Source organism: Peromyscus maniculatus, chromosome 9 (genome assembly GCF_049852395.1).
Source record: "Peromyscus maniculatus bairdii isolate BWxNUB_F1_BW_parent chromosome 9, HU_Pman_BW_mat_3.1, whole genome shotgun sequence".
NCBI classification, from domain to species: Eukaryota; Metazoa; Chordata; class Mammalia; order Rodentia; family Cricetidae; genus Peromyscus; species Peromyscus maniculatus.
The window spans coordinates 84,679,680-84,704,665 of NC_134860.1; the positions used below are offsets into that span (position 1 = coordinate 84,679,680).

Sequence of the window (24,986 nt, forward strand, 5' to 3'; positions counted from 1 at the left end):
TAAAAGGAAAATAGAAAACAATGAAAAAATAAAATGAAACCGTAGATCAGTAGTTCTCAACCATCTTAATGCTGCGACCTTTTAATATAGTTCCTCATGTTATGGTGACCCCCAAACATAAAATTATTTCATTACTACTTCATAACTGTAATTTTACTACTGTTAGGAAATGTAATATAAATATCTGATATGCATGATACCTGATGTGTGACCCATGTGAAAGGGTCATTCAATCCCCAGGATTCACAACCCATAAGTTGGAACCATTGGTCAAATGAAGAATGTTTATGTTTTGAACTATAAAAATGTTTAGAGTATATCTGAAGCATGTATTTTATATCATGCTATCAGAAACTTTTCAAATCATTAAGCCAAGGGGGTAGGGTAGGAATTCCTTGTAGAACTATCTCCTACTCCCATCACCTCACTCTTACTCTCACAAATACACATGAAGTCACTGTGTATAATTAGGAATTAGATAGTTTCCATTGTCTTTGGTATAAGATCATATTTACTTCCTATAAAGAACAAATATTGTTATAAGGAAAATGCTAATTTTCATAACTCAAGAGAATAATCTAACATGAATATCTAGAGAGACAAAGTATATGTTGCTAAAATTCACCAGAAACTTAAAGAAAGAGGTGGTGGGATGTGATACTGCACACATGTGACAAACTGAAAAATTTCATACCTTCAACTTAGAAGGTCAGCTTTAATCCTCTATAATATCCAGACCTAATTTACATTCCTCTGTCAGTGTAATACATCAGTGCTGAATAAATTATGGCTGATTTTAAACTTTCCTTTTCACCTACCCTGAGCAAGGTGACTAAATACTTGAAGTGAGCTGCTCCAAGAGGACATGGAAAGCCACTACCATGCCCCACAGGGCAAACCACAAACACACACATCCCATTCAATAACTAGTTCTCAAAAATTACCATAAATTAAAGAAGAAGCCCCAAAAAATCAAAAACTAAACAATGTTATGATTGTAAGTTAAAAAAAAAAAAAACCTCAAAAAGAATAAGAATATTGGGGGAAACTTCCTGGGGAAATTACACATTTAAAAATAACCACTTATTCCTACATCTCACATTACGTGAGAGTGTAGAGTAACAAACAGTGGTCCATTCTCTTCAGGGCTTTAACTAGAACTAGATCTGATGTTTCTATCAGATCAAGGAAAGCAAGTGAAAAGCAGTGATGAAGCAGGTGAGGAGATCTAGACCTACATGTGAAAGCTCAGGCCTGCTGACAACAGTACACTGCACACACCCAATGAAGACCAAGGCCACAACTCAGAGAAATGCCAGGAACGCAAATGTTCCTATTCAGTACACTAGCTCGTAGCAAGTAGGCTTCCAGATATCAATTGGAGCTTCTTTAGTTCCTGAAAGAACTGAATAAATTATGCACCTTCACCACATGAGAAAGATTCTCCATCATCTCTTACAGTGCTACATCCATGTCAGTACAGACCAACATGAGTCAGATCAGTCCTGATTAACTCTGTGATCTGCCCTTGACTCTACACATTCGTGACTTTTGTGTCTTCAGCCATGAAGCCAGCTTGGTCCACAGAACTGTCTCCTATGGAACCCATGAATCAATTCCATCTGTCAAGGACCCTTTCTATTTCCTTCTTTGAACCCTGACTAATTTAAACCCAAATCCACTCCTGTCAGTGCCCACTTCTCATAGGCAACTTCACTCCAAAATGGCCAGTTTCTTTTAAACCCATGGGTTACTCGGTATCCAGTCTAGCTTCTTCCAACCAGACTACCAAAAACTGTTCTTCAAAGGTCAAAAAACTCTCCCGTCCCCAGAAGCAGTGTTGTGCCCCACGTCAGAGCACTGCACTGTGTGTTTTGTTGTTTCCTTCTTTTGGAACACTTCTCTTTGTTCAGAGAATCAGCCTCTCCGGTTCTCAGCCTCCCCAGATGGCTACACTTCATCTCTTATTCTGGCTCTTCTTCTACTAAATGATTTCTTTCTGGACCCTTGTGAAACTGGAATCCTTGAACCTTTATCTTTACTCTCTGACCTTATGCATGACACCTGATCTGTCATCCATTAAAGGGGTGTTTTAATTAACAATTTCCATTACAACTACCAACACTATTGTCTACCCATTTTGTTCAAGTCAGAAAGCTTTTTGTCATTCTTGATTTCTCCTTTTGATCCTTAATTTACATCACTCACCAGTAAGTTCTGCAGTTTCTACCTCCAACTTATCCCCACTATCTACCCACTCCTTTGTCATCTCACATCTCTACAGTCCTCATCCAACACCCTTGCCATCCCCATCACCACTGTGTCACAGTGCTGAGGTCCTTACTTTGTGTGTATGAGGCTGGGAGGCAGAGGTGGCAGGATACAGCTAAAGGAACTCAGTGTGTTGCACATGCTTGGGTAAATACTTCTCCACTGAGCCACACCTCCAGTTACTACGAGACGTTCTTTCAAAAGGTTGAATATCAGTATTTCATGTGCTGGAAATTCTTCCCTAATTTCAATTGGAGGGGGAAAAAAATCTAATCTTCTTGTCATAACCCAGCAACTGCCCAGAGGGGGGGGGGGATCTAATCTTCTTGTCATGACCTAGCAACTGCCCACCTCTAAATGTCTCTCAGATTCTACCCTGCTCTTTCCACCTTCCTGCACACTGCTCCCCCTCTATCTCAGGGTCCCTACCTTCCTGCACACTGCACCCCCTCTATCTCAGCATCCCCACCTTCCTGCACACTGCTTCCCCTCTATCTCAGGGTCCCCACCTTCCTGCACACTGCTCCCCCATCTATCTCAGTGTCCCCACCTTCCTGCACATTGCTCCGCCGTCTATCTCAGTGTCCCCACCTTCCTGCACATTGCTCCCCCATCTATCTCAGGGTCCCCACCTTCCTGCACACTACTCCCCCTCTATCTCAGGGTCCCCACCTTCCTGTACACTGCTCCCCCTCTATCTCAGTGTCCCCACCTTGCTGCACACTGCCCCCCCCTCTATCTCAGTGTCCCCACCTTCCTGTACACTGCTCCCCCTCTATCTCAGTGTCCCCACCTTCCTGTACACTGCTCCCCCGACTATCTCAGGGTCCCAACCTTCCTGCACACTGCTCCCCTCTATCTCAGGGTCCCCACCTTCCTGCACACTGCTCCCCTCTATCTCAGGGTCCCCACCTTCCTGCACACTGCTCCCGCTCTATCTCAGGGTCCCCACCTTCCTGCACACTGCTTTCCCATCTTTCTCAGGGTGTCTCCATGTTCCTGCACACTGCTTTCCCATCTCAAGGTCTCTCCCAATCAAGATTTACCCAGTCCTGCATTACTTCCTAAGTTCCTCATAAATTTTCCTTATTTGTTTGGTTTCTTAAATTTCAATAATAGCTTGCATCAAAACACCTCTCGATTTTCTACTTTTGGTCCCCTTTATCTTTCTTAGTGAATTGATAAGACCCTTTATTTACTTATGTAATTGTTTTCCAAGACATACTCATTCATATTCTCCCTAGCTGTTCACTCTCTCCAACTCCATCTCATGGTGATTTATGTGTCATATCTCAGATGCCCCTTGTTTACTGTGGTCACTAGCATAGGCAGAAGAATACAAATAGCATTGGTAGATGAACAAATTCTTAACTCTACTCTAGGCATCCTACCACATACTCCAGTTCTAATTAGATAAGAGTTTGTGGTATCACATATTCTTTAATGTAGGTTACGTATTTCTTTGCAATAATTGGAAGGCAGGAGAAGCCCTTGTATCTGGTCTATTTTTCCAACAGGACAATGCATAAAGACACACTAAACATTTGATCCCCTATCCACAAAATGAGCACTCTAAGTTTCTGCATTTCACTTTATTTCATGCATCAATTTCCCTACTCTCGTGTTACTATTTAACACAGACTCTGGTCTTCTGGGTCCTATATTAAATTTCCAGAACAACATATTTCTCAGAAGTGTGCAGTATCAGAAGGACAGCAGCCAGAAAAATGGACTCAGAAGTATAAAGGCTCTAAAGCAGTGCATATGGGAAATCAGTCGGAGAACGGTGGGGGTCAGGGTGAAACCCAAAGCTTTCACACGTGCTAGGACAGTATTCTTCAACATGAGAGGTAGGGCTAACAGAAGAAGGTCCTAAAACAGGTCAATTTCTATTTCCTATGCCTACAACCTGTCTATCTACCATGCAGGCTTACACTGCAAATCAACTTAAAAAATAGGATGGCTTGTTTAACATTATCTCAATAAGGATAGGATGTCTTGATTAGCAACCACTCATGAAATGAGATCATGAGTTTAACCAAGTTGTAGATGAGAACGTGTCACAGGTGAATAAACTTTAAATGCAGCTTATTTTTGAACCAACAGTATGAATAGACAGGGAAGAATGAAGTGGTAGAGTACCATGGGGGAAGATAATGGAGCATCCTGAGACTACAGATCATCCTCCAGTGGAGTACTTTCCCTTTCATAAACCTCTTTGCTGCTTCCTCCACTGTGTTTTGTCAATTTCTCCTTGATGAAGGTATAATTCTGATAAAAACAATCATGAAGCCATATCCCTGACAGAGATAATATGACTTTTTAATTGTTAAAACTGTATAGTCCAACAGGGTTGCCAACAGATGGCAATTTCAATTTCATGTTCAATTGCTCAGTCAAACTGGTACATATTAAGTACTCACAAGCCACATTTGATAAGTGGCTATAGTACTCAACAGTATAAACAAACACGAATTCCATTCTTGCATCAAGCTCTATTGGACAAATGTCTGGTTCATCTCTATTCCTGTAGAAGTGCTGCAGGGCATCTCAGTTGCTCTAAGCCTCACTTGGGGGTTTCTTTACTGTTACTAACTATAAATCAAGAGTGACAATAGATAGCACTTTTTTGTTTTCAGCATACATTGTCCAAGTAAAAAAGAAATTACAAGTCCATGGCCAATAAAGATGCTAAAACTGAATTTTACTTTAATAAGATTTTCTAAATTGAAGAGTGTCTTAGTTACAGTTTTACTGTTGTAAAGATCACAGCCATGGCAACCCTTATAAAGGATAACATTTCATTGGAAATGGCTTCCATTTAAGCCAGGAAACACAGGGGCAGACATGTTGCTAGAGAAGTAGCTGAGAGTTCCATATCTGTATCAGAAGGCAGCACAAATAGGCCTGACTTGAGCTTCTAAAACCTCAAAGCCGACCCACTAGTGAAACACCTCCTCCAACAAAACCACACCTACTACAAGGCCACACCTCCTAATAGTGGCTTTCCTTATGGCACTATGAGGGTCATTTTTATTCAAACAGTAAAATTTCCTATTGTTAATGTCTAGCTCACCTTTGTAAGGCATTTTCTGATATATGGATAATAATCTTTTAGATACCACATAAAAGAGAAGACAAATGTTTTCATAAGGTCTTTTACACAACTTAACTAGCAATACACTAAAATACTTTAGAAAGCTCAAACAATTAGTCTGAAAACAATTATGCTGAGTTTTTGTATGTAAAATACTAGGGACTTTTGTGTTTCAAATTCAATATTTCTCTCATTGAAAGTTCCATCTTTGAACAGGAAATCAGGGAACAATAATTTTCAGAGAATAACTCAGTATTGATAATTGTTATGGTCTTGAACATACTTTTATATCCATGGGAAACTGCATAAGTATAATGACATTTTCCTTAAAATGTCGAAGAGTATCACTATGTTTAGTTACTGTCTCTGTAACAGTAAGGTGATCATTAGCTTTCATTTACATGTTCTGTTATATTCGAATATGTGTAAATTATATCTAAAATATTCATTGTTCAAGCCCAGTCATCTATGACTCAACCACGCCACCCACTTTTAAAAGGGCCAATAGTCACATGTGGTTAAGTGGCTGCTGCATCAAACAGTGTGGATACTCCACGTCTATCATCAATACAGCAGGTCTACAAACTACATTGAAAAAAAGGGGGGGGGTCTTTTTACAATGGCTAAGATCAAAAACACTGAAGACAGCTTATGCTGGAGAGGATGTGTAGCAAGGGGAACATTCCTCCACTGCTGGTAGGAGTGCAAAATTATACAGCCACATTGGAAATCAGTATGCCACTTTCTCAGAAAATTGGCAATCAATCTCCCTCAAGACCAGCTCTAGCACTTTTGGGCATATACCCAAAGGATGCTCTGTAGTTGGAAGTTGTCCTGTGTCCCACCTGGTCCTGTGGCCACTCAGACCCAAGTAAACACGCAGAGGCTTATATTACTTATAAACTGTATGGCAATTAGCTCAGGCTTATTACTGACTAGCTTTTACACATAAATTAACCCATCATTCTTATTTATGTTTACCCACATGGCTTGGTACCTTTTCTACTTGGTTCTTCCTTGTCATCTTGCTTCCTCTGTGTCTGGCTGGTAACTCCTGACTCAGGCATCCTCTTCCCAGAATTCTCCTTGTCTGCTTACTCTGCCAATACTTCCTGCCTGGCTATGGCCAATCAGCGTTTTATTTATCAACCAATCAGAGCAATACATATTCACAGCGTGTAGATACATCCCACAGCAACGCTCAATCATACCACAAGGACAGTTGCTCAATTATGTTCATGGAAGTTTTATTTGTAATAGCCAGAACATGGAAAACAACCAAGATAGCCCTCAACTGAAGAAAGGATAAAATGAGGTAGATTTACACAATGGAGGATTACTGAGCTGCTAAAACAATGAAATCAGGAAATTTGAAGGCAAATGAATGGAACTAGAAAAAAAAATCATCCTAAGTGAGGTAACCCAGACCCAGAAAGACAAACATGGTAAGTACTCATTCATAAGTGGATATTAGCTGTAAAGGATAACCATGCTACATTCCATAGCCCCAGAGAGGCTAGGTAACGAGAAGTGCCCAAAGTGTGGATGCATGGATCTTCTGGGGAGCGAAAATAGAAGAGATCTCTGGGTGGACTGGAGGCAGGCAGTGACGGGAATGTGGGGGATCTAGTTGGGGCATGGATGGAGTCAGGGAGTACTGAAAGAGAGGACTGAAAAGTAGCAGGAAGGGCATTTTGGCATCAAGTAGAAACCTCATGCAAGCAAAACTCCCATGAATCTATAAAGATGACCCCAGTTAAGAATTCTAGCACAGTGGGTAGGTAGTCTGAACTGGCTATCTCCTATGATCAGATTGGTGACTACCCCAATTGTCATCAGATTGATAGAAACAGATGCAGAGACCCACAGCTAAGCTTAGGGAATCCTGCTGAAAAGAGGGAGGGTTATAGGAACCAAAGGGGACAAGGACAACACAAGAAAAGCCACATAAACAACTAACATGGCTCATAGGAACTCAGAGTCCAAACAACCAACCAGGGAGCCTGCATGGGATGGACCTAACCCTTCTACATATATGCAACAGTTGTGTAGTTTGGTCTATTTGTAGAACACCTAACAGTGGGAGTAGGAGCTGTTCTTAATGCTTTGGCTGGCTTTTGGTACCTATTCTTCATATTGGGTTGTCTTGTCCACCCTGAATACAAGAGGAGGAGCTTAGTCCTCCTGCAACTTGATATGCCATGCTTTGTTGATACCCATGGGAGACCTGCCCCTTTCTGAACAAAACCAGAAAAAAAGTGGATGGGGGTAAGGGTGGGGAGGAAGAACGGAATGGGAGGAAAGAAGGGAAGAGAAACTGCAGTCTGAACGTAAAATAAATAAATTAATAATAAAAAAGAATGGTTCCCACAGGCATACATATTTAAATGCTTAGTCACCAGAGAATGACACTATTTGAAAGGATTAGAAGGATGGGGCAACATGGTTCTGTTGGAGTGGGTGTGGCATTGCTGGAAAAGTTATGTCACTGGGGGTGGTTTCAAAAGCCCAAGTTAGGCCCAATCTCTCTCTCTCTCTCTCTCTCTCTCTCTCTCTCTCTCTCTCTCTCTCTCTCTCTCTCTCTCTCTCTCTCTCTCTCTCCCCCTCCTCATCACCCTCTCCCTATCTCTGGCTCTCTCTGCTTACTAAGATCAAGATGTAGCTCTCAGCTACTGTACCAGTGCCATGTGTACTGTCATGATGATAATGGAGTTTAAGCCCCTGAAACTGTAAACAAGCTCCAAATTAAAGCTTTCTTTTATTAAAAAGAAGAAGAAGAAGAAGCTTTGAACTCTGTTATATTCTGATTGATTTTGTGTTAATGGTATTTTTTTAAGAAGTCTATCTTGGTCATCCAAACAGCAATTTATATTTTATATTAAACAGACTGACTAGGAAAAACAAATATATATGTGTGTTTTTACATAGATTAGGAAGACTTAATAATTCTAGGAGCTTTACGGTTAAGTATAAAGTAAGCCGAATGGCTCTATTTTACTATCTACAGAAAATATAGATTTATTTGTTGAAATCAATTACTGGATTTCCAATGGGCTCTCTCTCCTTTGATTATTAACTCTGCATTCCATCAAAACTTTGAAAGTGCTGGTAAAGTTAACTAGGAAACCAAGTATCTAAAGCACATTTTACTCCCATTATAAAGTCAGAACAAAGCTACTGTGTGGATGACAATACACAAAGAGGAAGCCTCCCCAGATTGAGAATCCTCAGTCCTCTTCAGTGTCAACCTGAGCGGGACAAGGAGGTAAAAGCCGCATGCACTCTGAAAACATGGGGGGTAGGAGTGGGGGACATGGTATTTACATGGAAACACTGATACATTCTCTTCCAGAACATTTTTCATTAATATTTGATTCATTTAAATAACTTTTAGGCAGGACAGCAAAATTGTCTTAAGTTAAAGGATATTTTCTTTTTTTATTTAATATAATTTATTTCTTCAATATTTGGGAATTTCACATCATGCACCATAATTCCACTCATTTCCCAGTGCCTCCACATCCTCCCCTCACCCCTCCAGGACTCCCCCAAAAAAAAAATTTAAAAAAAAATCAAAACAAAACAAACAGAAAAAGAAAAGCAAAATTACAAAACAAACATAAAACAAAAAAAACCTCATTGCTCCTCCATCTTTCCCGCATCTCGAGCACCTTTCCATATGTCCTGATGGCACTGGGAGCCATGGTGTGTCACAGAGTATACCCATTAAAGGGTATTTTCAACAAACATTATTATAAGCAGTAAAATCCTATAAAATTGTAAAACCTGGATGTTAAGACAAATATTAAAAGACATATTCTACAATGGATGGCAGTATGTAAAGAAAAAGACAAAAATAAATATTAACACCATATATTATGATTTTTTTTTTACTCATTATAAAACAATTCTTTAATATGTTTTTAGGAGGCAAAAGTAGATAAATCGCCCCGAGGAAAACACTACTAAGGAAGGCGGGAAAAATGAATCCCACTAATATTTTTAACCTACCTAAGGGGACGTTTCCACCACTTTTAGGATATTAATGATTCCCTTAGCCTCTCTATCAGCAGCAACACTGAGGGCATCAAAGGACTATGACTATATCCCTGCCTGGCGGGCACACGTCCTTTCTCCCTTTTTGTCCCTCATAACCGATAGAAAGCCCATTCATTCATTATTCTTCAAATAGGACTGCTTGCCAAAGGCAACTTCCCAAGACCACATTTTTCTTCTCTTAGGGACTTCTTGATATGAATGCCCAATTTTCCTTGAGGGTTTTAAAACTGCTCTTGGAACAAGGATTATCTTCTTTAAGAAGTACCATCATATTTCATTAAAGACAGACACAGGGATAACCAGAGACTGTGTAAATGTAGTCAGTGGACACACATAAGAACTACGGTCCCTAGGGAGTGCTATCTAGTAGAATTCTTATTGTAACAGAAAGGGCTTCTACATATTGGCCAGGACAGCAACCACTAATCACATGTGGCTCCTGAGCAATTAAAAAGGTGGCTTTTCTAATTCAACGTTAACTAATTATATATAAATAATGACAGTGACTATCAGGTATTGTGGACTAAGCCAGAGGAGGAAGTAAGCTAGCATCTTCCAAGATTTATAAAGAAAGCATAGAAAAGCATACAAGTTTGTGGGTCACCTAGAGAAGTTCTAGTGCACCATTTCAGAAACAGTCATTACAAACACTACCATAAATCTGGACATTTTCTTCTCTGATACTTTTTAACTTGAATATTTTTAATGGTTGACTATATCCAGGAGAATTCTGGCCACTGCACCTGCTCATTTTGAGCCAGTAAGCCTAGGATATATTATTAATAAAAAAGGTAGTAACCAAGTAACATAAAAAAGCATTTAAAAATATGAATACAAGAGCAGAAGCATTAAAAGAACAGAAATACACACAAAAAAAGCAATGAACACCTTACTGTTGTGAGCACTCCTGACAATTTAGTGATCAAAGGAAGTTTTCAATTTTCTAATTCAGAGATATTAGGATTTTATGGGTTTAATAGATTTATAGTTTAAAATTCCACATTTATTATCATTTTCTAGTCGTAAACTGGAAGTTCTCAATAGACCTCCAAATATTCACTAAAATACAACTTGAAACTCCAACCTAGGATGACAAGAAGAAATTTTCTTACAAAATAAAAACCATAAGTCAATTATGGTGGCACATCCCTACGATTCCAGCACTAGGTTAGAATAATGAGTTCAAGACCAGTCTGGACTATATGGTAAGACCTTGTCTCAATAATAATAGTGATGATGATGAGGAGGAGGAGGAGGACATTAAATGAAAAATAAATACAGAGAGAGTAAAAGAAAAAAGCCAGCCTCAAGGCCTTATTCCATGGGACAGGTCCAAAGCTCTAGAAATCTAACACCCGCTGTGAGACATGTGTGCAATACACAAGGAAGGATAGGTAGCCTGGAGTCCACCATCAAGCTGAGAAGAGGGGGAATAGTAGGGTCTCAAGACACACACCTCAGTGAGAAAGTGAGGCAAAGGTCCAAGAAAAGCAGACTAAAGCTGAGAACTGAGAAAGAATATTGTAGTAGAAAAAGGGACAGGTGTAAATGACAGGATTAGAAAGAAGGTGTATGTAGTTTAAAAAAAGTCTAATGTATGCACACTAGATAGAAAAAAGCTATTTTATTTGGGGAGGGGGGCAGGATGAGTGGGTACAACAGGGTTTCTCTGTGTAGCCTTAGCTTTCCTGGAACTTGCTCTGTAGACCAGGCTGGATTCGAACTCACAGAGATCTATCTGCCTCCCAAGTCCTGGAATTAAAGCCATGAACCACACTATTTTAAAAACAAATGGCGAGGGTCAAGGGAAAGAGAGCGGGAGATCCCACCTGGATCAAGAAAAGAGAGGGAGAACAAGGAATAGGAGACCATGGTAAATGAAGACCACATGAGAAAAGGAAGAAACAAAGAGCTAAAGAGGCCCACAGAAATCCACAAAGATACCTCCACAAAAGACTGCTGGCAATGGTCGAGAGACAGCCGGAACTGACCTACTCTGGTGATGGGATGGCCAAACACTCTAATAGTTGTGCCATAAACCTCATCCAAGGACTGAGGAATCTGGATGCAGACATCCATGCCTAGGCCCCTGGTGGAACGCTGGGAGTCTAATTAGTGAGAAAGAGGAGGGTTTATATGAGCGAGAATTGTTGAAACCAAGGTTGGATAAAGCACAGGGATAAATAACCAAATGAATGGAAACACATGAACAATGAACCAAAGGCTGAGGGGCCCCCAACTGGATCAGGCCCTCTGAATAGGTGAGACAGTTGATTAGCTTGATCTGTTAGGGAGGCATCTAGGCAGTGGTACCAGGTCCTGGGCTCGTTGGATGAGTTAGCTGTTTGAAACCTGGGACTTAAGCAGGGATGCTTGGCTCAGTCTGGGAGGAGGGGACTGGACCTGCCTGGACTGAGTCTATCAGGTCGATCCCAGTCCTCGGTGGAGACCTTGATCTGGAGGAGGTGGGAATGGGGGGTGGGCTGGGGGGAAGGGGAGGGGGGCAGGAAGGGGGAGAACAAGGGAACCTGTGACTATTATGTAGAACTGAATAGTATTGTAAAATAAAAAAAAAAATGGCTGATATTTTCAGAAAAAAAAAAAGAATGGCAAAGACAAATTATTGAAAGAACTTAAAACAATCTCTTAAAATGTAAATTCTATCACCACACATTAAAAAACTACTCTGCAAGAGCAAAGACAGAAAACAATCAAGAGACAGATGTCCTCCAAAGGAGTGTGCTTTACATGAGGGTCAGCCTCTGAGAAACAGGGAAGGAGGAGGAAATATAATGGACATGCTAAGAAACATAGCTGTATCATGCTTCTCTGGGAAGGCAAAGGCAAATAAAGCTTAAGGCAAGAATTAAACATCAACAAACTCAAAGGTATCCGAAGGAAATACTTGAAGCAATATCTCATACTGTTAAAAAGAAAAAGATACAATTAAAATTTCACTCAAATTAGCATCCTAATTAGTAAATGATATTCAAGGATTCTTTAACTCAAAAAAACTAAAAATCACTACTTATTTCTTTCCCGTTTTAACTACGTAAGTTCTTGTCTATTACAACATCAGAAGAAATATCTAATAGTAAACAAATAAAAATGAAATGAGAAATCAAAAATCTATACAAAATAAGGATAAAGAAGAGAAAGCAGAAGAACATGGAGAAATAAGGAGCAGGAGTGTAGCAGGTAATCAGAAGGCTCAAGATAAAAATTCAAAACCAAATGTAGAATAGAATTCCAATGCATTTTAAAAATTGTAGCAGGAATCTTAAAAGTTCTTATTAATAAAATCAAACCTGAGCCAGGTATTGGGGTGAACTGGAAGATCAGAGAACCAGAACAGGCCAAAGCTACCTCACCTTACCGGATCCTCAGCTGGTCTTGTTTCCTCAGACTGGAGGTCTCTGAGTCCTCATCCAGAATGGGTCTCAGCTGAATTGTGCTGCACGAAAGCCTGAATGCTTAACCAGCCAAATGCCTCTAGTTTCTGGTCCTCACACCTTATATACCTTTCTACCATTACTCCCTGTGATTAAAGGCTCATTTTTCTGGGATTAAAGGCGTGAGTCACCATGCTTGGCTGTATCCTTGAACACATGGATTTCTGCCTCTGGAATGCTAGGATAAAAGGCGTGTGCTACCACTGCCTATCCTCTATGTTTAATATTGTGGATGTTCTGTCTCTGACTCTGGTTAAGTTTATTAGGGTGCACAATATTTCAGGGAACATAATACCACCACAAAAAATCAATACAAAAAAATAAATAAATAAAACTACCAGGTAAAAACAAAGATTATCAAACTATTAACAAAACATATTGCTAACTTGTGATAGGTATAGCCAGTTACACACATCAACATGAGCAAATCTAAGAAAACAGAAACTTCAGAAGGATATGTGGGAGAGAAGTCCACGTAAAGCAAGCATGGAAAAAAATAAATCCAATCAGGTTGGTGAAATGGCTTCACTATTAAAGTCACTTGCATGATAGTCATAGTTTGATCCCCAAACGATAGCTGAAGAGAACCAACTCCAGAGAGATGTCACTGACCTCCACACATGTGACTCTGTACACATGCACACACACACAAGCCCAAGGAGGGGAATGAACTTTAACAGTAAATGAGATAAACCAATTATCTGTTACTCAAGAATATGTGAATAGTGAAACTCCACTGGAGAAAAAAAAAGGAACGACAAATTCTAATGCTAGGACAGAACTTGCCACAGGACAGAGGGTAAAGGAATTTTTTGCCAAAGGATATGAACATGTCAAGGTTACAATATTCCATAAGTCAGCCCTGTTGATAGATATTTTACTGTAACTATAATCATTCCTTTAAATACTTTTAATATGTTATTCTTTTTTTTTTTTTGGTTTTTCGAGACAGGGTTTCTCTGTGTAGCTTTGCGCCTTTCCTGGAACTCGCTTTGGAGACCAGGCTGGCCTCAAACTCACGGAGATCCGCCTGCCTCTGCCTCCCGAGTGCTGGGATTAAAGGCGTGTGCCACCACCGAACAGACCAAAGTACTAGTGATATCAAAACCTTTCTCTTAAGAGACTTCTTCAGATCATGTTGGTCCCAGTGGGCACATCAAATCTAATGCTTGCCACCAGCTTTCACCACTAAAGGTACATGCTTTGTGTTGTAAAGCCAAGAATGTTGATAAACTGGACTATGGAGTTGACACTCAATACAATCAATAATGACATGCAAACACTTTTACTCTTTGGGTATAAATGTATTTCTCTGCAAAAATCCACTAAAATGGTTGTGTCAAAGCTTTATTTATCACCTCAATGAAACTTACCTTCAAAAATAGCCTAAGAAATTGTCTATAAAAAAATGAAAAACATCTCTTATAAAACTGAAAAAGCAAAATGTACCTGTATATAAAAGAAAATATTGCTTAAAATGAGAAAACAAAGATTCCTTACACTGAATTTCAGGAGACAGAAATTTTGCCCCTGACAAGTACATCAAACTTAGAAAACAAAGATACATTCTGTAACTAATTTGGCATATGCGTAAGTGGGTAAGAACTATAAATGCTTGAAATCAATCATAATGATGTTAGTGTCTACCTGTTTCTGCTTTTATCCAATGCATTCAATCACTCAAACATAACTATTGCTTGTGTCAAGATTCACTGAAAGTTATATTTGGTAATTTGAAAAAGTTAATCTTTTCACCAGTGTTCAAAACTAGCTACAAACTGTCACAAAGAATAATGAATAATCAATGAACCTTCTCAAACAGAAGAACTTTACAGTCTTCACATCAAATCTTCAGAAAACAAGGCAAAGGAGCTGGTCTTTAAAACCTTGTTTTTGCATGCTTTCCTATCTAGGTGATGAAGGTTAGCATGGCTCATATTTGGCAGGCAGCTTCAGAACTTGATGAACTGCTCTGAGACATCCCATGGCCAGAGGCTCGGGGAGGCAAGTCATAATTGGGAGGGCAGGAAGGCTAGTTTTCTCTAAATTTGGTTTAAATAAATTCTGATTCTGAAGGAATATTAATAGAACAAGCACTGATCAGTTCATGGGGTTTTAGCCACAGCATTCAAGAATTTTAAATTTTGTATGGAGACAAACACTTTTAATCCCGGAATTTAGGAGCTCGATGCAGGAGGATTGCAATTCCCAAGATAGTTAGACCCCCATCTAAACAAGTAAAAAAAAAGCACCACACGACAGTAAAAGAATGACATCCATTCAATGATATATATCTAATAATGATCAGGAACACTTAACTAGATGAGCCACATACTGTATAGACAGAAGCAAATATGAAAGGCTATCTTGTGGGCAGATATATCCTAAGAGTAAAGACCAAAGAATTGATCATAGGCAGAATGACAAGTTTTACAAGGCATTCCTCTAGTGAAACACTGAAAGAACAAATATTCGAGAAACTTCTCTTCAGAAATACTGTTTCTGACAAGACTTTGGATTCTTATCAGTTGAAAAGACTTCATGGAAACATAATGAATTACAATAACACTTTAAAAAATGAACCTGGGAAAAAAGATTCTACAAGAATTTGGTGGTATTTTAATGATTCTCTTTAAATAAGAATATAGAACATCATTTCTCAGTATTTGGAGGTAAAATTTAAACAAGTTACCCATTTTATTATACTACACATGAATTCGTACAAAATCTCTTTTATCTCCTCTTTTATCAGCATGATCTGATTAAAAGGGGGGGAGAAGCTGCTGGGTAAGTAGTAATGCTGGGAAAGAAATCGGCACACCATCAATGACTTCCTCATGCTGGACTTTAATCCACCTTTTACACTGAAAAAATTCTGAAGACCCAGTGCCCTGTGCCTGACATGAGCAGAAATGAATGCAGTTGTCTCCCCCAATTTACCCCCGAAACACCCTTTTGCTCCAATTAAACTCCATAGAAACAGTGTTTTCTCAAGCCATACTTTGAATATAACACGTGGGCAAACAGCACGTGCTTAATAATATTCTCTATGAGTGTTTGTGTTCAGTACATTTAGTGTATGTGTTTATACATATAAATCGGTATGTGAGCACATGTATGTGGATACCACACGTTCATATCAGACATCTTACTCATCACTCTCCACTGTACGGGCTGAGACAAGGTCTCTCACTGAACCCAAAGTTTGCCACTTTGTCTAAACTGCTTGGCCAGAATGTCATTCAGATCTTCCTGGTTCTGCATTCTCAGTGCCAGAATTAGTCATACACCAGCATACCCCACTTGTCACATGGGCACTGGGGATCCAAACTCAGTACCAATTGTACCATCTCTCCAGGCTCCTAATAAATATTCTTAAATTAATGTATTTTACATGGATAAATTAAGCTGGAAACACAAGTTGCTCATTTTCTAAATGTATCCATTATATTCACTAAGTGTAATCTCTTAACTAATAAAAGGCAAGATAAGACAAAAGAAAGTAAAATGAAAACTTCCTGGTTTCCATTAAGAACTCTCTCTTGTACTTCTGAAACATCACAGAATGTGATCTGGTGAAGAGCTGGCACACAGGCAAACAGCTACCAGCCATCGTTGAGCCACAGTCTAACAAACACACTGGACAGGAAAACCCATAAAACTGAAAACCAACAACGATTTTGCTGTGGTGGTTTATTCTTACTAACTTCCAGGTCTTAAAACCTAAGTCTTCTGCCTGGACTGAGTCTACCAGGTTGATTGCAGGCCTCGGGGGAGGATTTGCCCTGGAGGAGGTGGGAATGGGGGTTAGGCTGGGGGTAAGGGGAGGGGGGAGAATAGGGGAATCCGTGGCTGATATGTAGAACTGAATGGTATTGTAAAATAAAAAATAAATAAATAAATAAATAAATAAACCTAAGTCTTTTATTTTAAATATTTCTATGGCCAAAGACTTTCTCATCTTGTATTCAAGCTTGAAAATGTCCACAAAAGTACTCATTATAGAGAATATTCAGGGAAATTATTTTTCATACCACTACCAACAACTGTACTACTCCATCACAGCTTTCCACCTATTCACACATTCACGGACATAAATATGCATCCATATATTCTATCCAAAAACTATCTCTTACACAATAAAAAGCCAACAGCCAGCTTTCTCAGACAGATTTTCTGACTCTGACTATTCAAATATTTACTGACAATTTCTGCTTAAATTTTTTCAAGAATATTCTAGTTAAGACATTAAGCTAAATCAGGGTTAGCATAAAGCCTCTATGAAAACTGAATTCTGTCCTTTAAAGTATCAAAATTAACACTTCAGGTAACACCTTCTTTTATTCTGTTTTGTGTTTTAACAAATACCTCCTAAATTGCAGTAATCTGGTAATTTTAAATGAGAACATTTTTTTCATCATGACTTTGCCTTTTAAATTTTTCACACAAGATTTCTCAAAGGCATGAAAATGTAGCCCAATCAGAAAAAGTATAAAATTGATCTATAGAAGTCACATAAAAGACACCCTGTTAAATTAGTATTTCAGATAGGTTTTGTTGTTTCATTTTCTGTCAGTTAAGTCAAAAACTGTTAACTTTACTATGCACACTATGTTCTTTATTTGGTAAATATAGCGACATTAATCTAAGGGTCCCCACATAAGACACCATTTTCAACAGAGGGACAAGAAAGAACAAGTGGTAGGCCTTGCCTTGTCACACAAGAATCAGCAAGCATTTGAACGATAGGAAACTCGAAAGTAAAACTTCATTGTATTAGAGTAATAGATTTTTATCTTGATTGTTCTTACACAAAATATGTTTTTAAGAACTTCATAAAACGGCTTTAAGTCCATGAGTTATGTTTTATCAGTAACACAAAGACCCACTGAGGCCTTTCTTCATCCATACAGTTTATATTCATTTTTCAGATGATCTGTTTTTACTTTGAGACTATAATATTATTGCATCACTGCTTCCTTTCCTTCAGTTCCTCCAAGGCCTGCCATGTCCAACCCCCTGGCTCTGTTTCAAACACATGGCTTCTCTTTCTTTTGATTTGCAGAGTGAGTGTGTGTGTGTGTGTGTGTGTGTGTGTGTGTGTGTGTGTGTGTGTGTGTGTGTGTTTACAAGTGTATGTGTTTCATATTCCTAAATACATAATTCATCCGGTTCAGTCTGTATAATGGTACTTGTATGTATATGTTTTCAAGAGTGACCTTTTGGTATTTAGTTTTTACCTTGAGAAACTGGTCATATATACTAGCTATTTGTAGATGGACTAAATAAAAAAGGAAGGTTAGTGATTATCTGTTTAAGTAACATGCCACAGTGACATCCAGGAGATGAATTACCTACCTCACAGGATTACTGGTCAATGATACTCGGAGTGACTCTAGATAGGTAAAAAGTCTCTCGTCAGTATACCCCATTTTCAGCTCATGAATAAATTCCTGAGGTGAGATCTGTCGGCTACTTCTAAGACTTCCCTGTAAAACAAATAAAAAAAAAAATTTAACTCATGTTCCATGAACATTATCCGAAAATATGAAATTCACATACCTAGTAACAACAAAATGACTGTTTTGAGGTAAAATGTTATAACTAAAAATCTATAAATTCATAATTAATTTTTATTCACAAATGATATTAAAAAGTACACTGAATGTTGAAAATGAAAATGGTTGCTTAAGTATATACTACTAGAAAAATAATAAAGTAAAGTAATATTTAGGCATATTCAAATATTAAAACTCAATAAAAATGAACTTATTAAACAAGCACTCTGAGCAATACAAAAAGAGCTTTTAGCCATTGTTTCATTCAGTTGCCATTGGAAATGTAATCGTAGGCAATGGCGACAAGCACACTATTAAAACTTCAGTTGAGACGAAAAGGAGCACAAAGGACTGATTTCGGTGCAGTCTAATTTCTGCACAGAGATCAGGCCCTCAAAGTACAAATGCCTAACCTGGTCTGGCAGATAAGGAAAGCCAAGTAAGGAACAGGAGATGTAGGGAAGGAATGAGGTAAATACTGAACCAGCAGATATCTACCATTGAGCTCCGGTGGGCAACCAAGAGCAAAGGTGAACAGCCTGCATTGCTTTGGGGATCTCAGGACGTCTCCTGTTGTTTTTTTCTCTTTTGGGGGAAGCTCGCCACGCAACTACTAAATAAATCACACACACAGGCTTATTCTTACTTACAAATGTCCAGCCTTAGCTTAGCTTGTTTCTTAACTTAAATTATCCCATCTAACTTTTGCCTCTGGGTTTTTCCCGTTCTCTTACTTCGGTAAATCTTATTCTTACTCCATGGATTGCTGTGTAGCTGGGTGGTTAGCCCCTGGATTCCTCCTTCTTCTCTGGCTCTTCTACTTCACCCCTCCATCTCGTCTCTTCCTCCCCATCCCAGATTTCCCCTATATACTCTCTCTGCCTGCCAGCCCTGTCAATCTCTCTCCCCTGCCTTGCTATTGGCCGTTTAGTTCTTCATTAGACCAGTTAGGTGTTTTAGACAGGCAAAGTAACACACCTTAAAATAATATTCTACAACAATCTCTAACCAACAAGTCAACAGGAACTTCCCACACCTGGCTGGCAATGGGTTTTGAATTTGGCAAACCTATAGCTTCCAGAGTGATTATAAACCCCTGTGCAGGGTAATTGCAATGAAACTTTTAGGTGAAAAACTACATGTGTGTGTGTGTACATATGGAGCTTATAAACACGATTCCAATTTGCTTTATCAAACATCCTTAATGTTAGTTATCCGTCCCCAACCTCCTACTGCCTTATTCCCTGTTCCCATCCTTACCACTAGTGTTCCACTATACCCCTCCCTTAAGATCTTGCTTACTCTTCCCCACCAACAGTCCCTTTCTATGCATGTGCACACACACACACACACACACACACACACACCACCACCACCACCACCACCACCACCACCACCACCACCACCACCACCACCACAGGGACACTTTCAGGAAAAAACACAAAACACAAACGTATACAAAAGGAATAAAAAAGATCCATTCAGTTGATAATAAAAGACAGACAATAAATTGGTAGAGTCCCACTATACTCTTAATTTTCCAAAGGAGATTTTTGGAAGGAACTAGTGTATATAAACTATGGGGTGAGAAGAGGTAGAATTCCTTGATTATTTGAAAAACATTAAATGCCTACTAAATGCGAGCATATATCAGTACAGTTTTAACTGGTGAGAAGCCTAACAAACATTTGGGTACAACCTCCAGTAGCATTAAATACACACACAGACACACACACACACACACACACACACACACACACACGCACGCACGCATGCACGCACGCACGCACGCACGCACTATATTATAAATAGTAAGTTTATTAGTGAGAAAAATTTTTTAAAGGCAGAAATAAGCATAGTATAAGACATACAATTTTAAACACAGTGGTCAATGAAAGCCTCACGGGTAGGAATTCAAAGGCTTCTGCCATGCCTGGTTGGATTAACATCTGAGGAAACAAGACAGCTAAGCTGGCAGGTATTTTTTTAAGTGACATAAAGGGTTGAATGATTCACAGGCCACAGAACTCACAGGGACATATAACCCAAGATCAAAAGCAGAGACTGTGCAGAAGGTAGGCATGGGTTCCGATTGGGAAGTGAAGAAGATACCAAGGTAACAATTAAGAAAGCTCTTAAATTATACCTACTTAAGAGATTAGATGTACAAAGAAAAGGAGTTAAACCTGTTCAAAATCAGATTAAAAATCTAGTCCTTCTTTTGTTCATTTCTTTTGCTTTATTAATTGCCAAAACATTATTCAAAAAAGCAGAACTAGCAATGCAAAACAAGCCAGTATTAGGGACACAGTGTTTTTATTCATGGTGATATCCAAGTGGATATTTAAAGACAAAGTCAGACTCCAAATCTCAAAGAATTAAAAGTGACACAATAAAGCTAATAAGGCAACTGAAATAGTAACAAACATGAGCACCAAACCTTACTTCAGCCACTGATAGCATTACATAGCATTAAAAATAATTCATTTAATGCGACACTTACATTTTTTTAGTTACCAAAATATTGTCTTGTTTAATACAGAAAACTTAGAAAACAGAAAAGCAAAAGGGAGGAAGGTACCTCAATGACTATCACTAATCAGTTATTTCTAATTCAAGTATTTGCTATCATATATACACTAGTAAAGAATATTTATGTACTTTTTATTCAAGACGTGCACTTTAATTACAAAAGACTGTAGTCATTACAGGCTTCTTTTATAACTGGAAAATATTTTAGAAATACTTTCCAATATAAATACATAGGTCCACAGACTATGTTTCCTCTTGCCCTCAGACCACTAACACATTTCTTTCCTAACATCCATCTCTTGGTTTACAGGCTGCTTATGACTTTTTGATATCATGAACTTTTCATTTGCAGTACATGTTACCAGGCCAATACTTGTAGCAAAGATATATCCATAGAGTTCAAGCTTTATTAGTAAATATCATGATTCTGACAGAATCAATAAGTCAACTCATAGGAACCAAAAGATGCCATTCTGGATAAAGAACAAAATGAATCCAATCCATGTTCTATGGAATTTTTCATGAGAATCACTAAAAGTAAGTGTTCAGACATCCAAAGATAAAGATAAGATGTTAGTCCACTTTAACAACATTGAATAGACCTTGTTTGTCCATATTCATAAAGTATTCCAGTTACTATCTGTTCCATAGTAATCACACTGAAGGCTTCTTGCTTGAAGCTGGGAACAACAGAAGCATGTCTCCTCTTACCATTCACTACTACTCATCATGGCAACAGAGGCTCTAGCTAATTAATTGAGCAGGAATAATAATTCATACACAGATGGAAAAGAAGTAAAATCCTATTCAAATCACCTACATGAATTTAGCAGCATCATAATCAAAGCTCAACACATTAAAATGAGTATTTCTAAACGCTGCAAAAACATTGAAAGAGGACATCTTAAAATAATTTTGCAACATTATAAAGGCATCAAAAGGCAAAGTAACAAGAAAAAATAACAAATAAAAGAAAAGATCTAAAACATACAAAACAGTGGCGAGAAATTGAGGGCAACCTAAATATAGATGTAACAGTATATTCCTAGATGTCACATATAAGCAAGGGCACAGTGAAACCACTGAACTAGACTACTCCATGGACAGAAAGAAAGGTTCATTGGGGTTCAAACTGCCAAGGCTATCTGGGAAGGGGGATGCAAAGAGAGGAGCAAAATGGCAGACAAGCAAGCACATTTCATATGACAGTAGGGTGCATTCTTTGAACTGCTAAAGGCTGTTCAAATTGACCAGAAACTGGACGCCAATGCCCAAAGTACTCAGCCCTTGGAGCAGATCAAGGGAAGCTCCCGGGTAACAGAAACCCACTTTCTGTTTTCCCAATAATAATCTCTCTTCTTACCAGGCCAAAGTCCTTCTGTTGAGACATTTAGGACATACATTACAACCAGCACTGCCATTTGGGAATGGGGGGTAAGTGGTACTTTGGATGTCACATAGATTCAGTTTCCTTAAGAAATCCACTGAACAGCACATCCACCCCACACTATGCAGCTCGAACGGGCTACACAGAGAAAACCCTGGCCCACACCTCGCCTTGCAGTGCCAGGCAGGCACAACTATGGAGAGCAAATGTATGGTGTGGTACTGGAGAGAGAGACAGAATGGTTCATGTCCTATGGACAGAGGCATATCTGAAGAGGTGAAAGAGATGAGGATCGGGCTGAGGCAAGTGGCTTGATTGCCACCCAGGGCATGATCATGCCTAAGCCTGAGCTACTACTGGGGCCCATGTCTGAGTTCATGGTTCTGATGCAGCCGTGGTCTCTGGAGATGTCCCTGGCTCCTGATATCACCAAAGGCTGAGAGGATAGGGCTATACAGAATTGGCCCCATCCCTCACTGGCTGCAACACTAGAGAGAACTAGTCCTGCCTCTCACCAGCTGAAGCACTTAGGAGAGAGGGTCCTTCACCTCATCTGGGCAACACAATAGAGCTGGCCCTGATGGTCCAGGTAGGGGAGTGCCAACCCTGAGGGCTTGAAAACAGGAGAACTGGCCCCGCCCCTTTCTCATTGCTGCTAGGTGTGAACTAGCCAGGACAATACTGGAGAACTCACCCTGGTGATGAGGACAGGGGAGAGCTGGTGGGCAGGCCCAGAACCAGGTTTAGGAGTTGGCCCACCCCAACATCCACCCCACCTATTATCTGTGGGAGCACATAAAGGGGCTGGTCCTGCAGACCCAAAGCTACACAATCTCCATGACACAGGGCAACAACAGGACACCCAAGAAGAGTCTCAGTGAGGGCCCAGTATCAATGTGTAGCAAAAAACAGAAACCTGGAACCAGACCAATGACTTTGCAATGAACACTTGCAAGGAAAGCTATATGGACAAAGGAGTATATTACATGACTCACTGTGTCACACTACAGCTTCTTCGACAAGATTTTTCCTTTTTTTTTTTTCCTTTTTTTCTTTTTTTCTCTTAAATTTTATTTTATTGAGGGAGGGAAATGTTGCAAGGACAGAGGACAGAAATGGACGGAAAATAAATGAGATCAAGATGCATGATGTGAAAGGCACAAAGAATAAATAAAAAGTTTTTTAAAAAGAGACAAAAGAAATCCACTAAGGAAGACATTTTCCCAAGAATAATAAATATATTCACTATAACTACCACCAAAATCTCAGGAAGTTTTTCTCAAAATAGAATAAAAGGCTCATTTTTTTATGTACATATCAGTTCCAAGATCATTGGGATAACAAAGTGAAATGTTGGATGGATCATCTCCGTGGGAAGTCATTAAAAACAATGGTACTGGTAGTTACAGGAAGGAAAAAATCAATGAGCTAAGTATTCAAATCTTGTAGAAATAAGGAGGACTATGGGTAAATGAAAACATCCTGTGTCACACAAATTACTGAGGCAGCAGTTCATTCTGACTAATTGACAAGTCCTTTGTAAGACGACTGCATTCAGTGAATGCATGTGGTTACAATAAAATGCAAGTTAATGTAGAGGAAGAATTACAATCAGAACAGAACGGAAAATCAAGCATATAGGAGATATCCATATTTTATATAATATATCCTGAAACAAATGCTTACTTAGAATGAAACATCAGTTTAAGGACAGGAAGTAAATCAACTAATTAGAATAATAAGTTTTAAAATGTTCCCTACCAAAATAAAAGTATAAAAGAAATGAAGTTGAGAGGAGAAAAAAACGTGTGAAGAAACAGAAACACTCCTTTTCAACACAGGTCTTCTGTTCCTTTTATTTTACCTAACTTCAAAGGAAGTAGAGGGTAGAGGGAGCATGGGAAGGACGCTTGCCGCTGCATATCTTGAAATCCATTAGCCATGAAGATGAAAATACTTAGAAAGCTTTATCCCCTGTGGTATCAAAACACATTAGTGAGATAAGGATGTCTGCCTGACATCACAAAAATTAGAAGGATATTTATCCCACATAATTTTTAAATCTTTTTTAATCCCTTGGAAAAATGTATTCTAAAATATCAAATGCAGATGGGGAAAAGTACAAAGATTATACTGTCATATTCTTTATTAAGTATATTCAAGGGCATGAAAGGTACTGAGCATACCTTTATGCATACTTGTCCCATTCCTATTTGTCTAAGCCAAAGCAGTGTCTCTTTAGCTAAGTGACTATTAAAGGTAATAGTAGCCATTTCCTCTGACCTGTCTTGACCAGCTTCTTTTGTTCCTGCCTGAGGACATCCCTCCTTTCATCTTCGCTCAGCTTTAAGGCAAATTCACTAGCCTAGATTATTTCTTTGTATAATAAGTCAGAATACCATGTCTATGACAAAACAGACGTATACAGTTAGTTACCAGTGGAGAGTACTGATGAGGTAGTCTACTATCTTTGACAAACAACTGAGTGATTTCTACAGCTTTGAAGAAGCTATCACTTAATGTTTGACTTTATTTTAAAAATAATCAAAGTAATATACATGGTCTAGATATATACAAACTCTTCAGGAAAATGACACCTGGAAATGCCAGCAAGGAGTCATCCCTGACCT

General features: G+C 38.9%; 1 protein-coding gene across 3 annotated transcripts in view; it reads right to left on the reverse strand.

Moving 5' to 3' along the window:
* Diaph3 (diaphanous related formin 3) overlaps positions 1–24,986 on the reverse strand; it is a 482,159-nt gene that overhangs the window by 354,508 nt on the left and 102,665 nt on the right. For all 3 annotated transcript variants that reach the window (XM_076545449.1, XM_076545448.1, XM_076545447.1), the window contains exon 5: positions 18,238–18,368. In XM_076545449.1, coding sequence (XP_076401564.1) covers positions 18,238–18,368 — 131 coding nt within the window. The remainder of the gene's footprint in view (positions 1–18,237; positions 18,369–24,986) is intronic.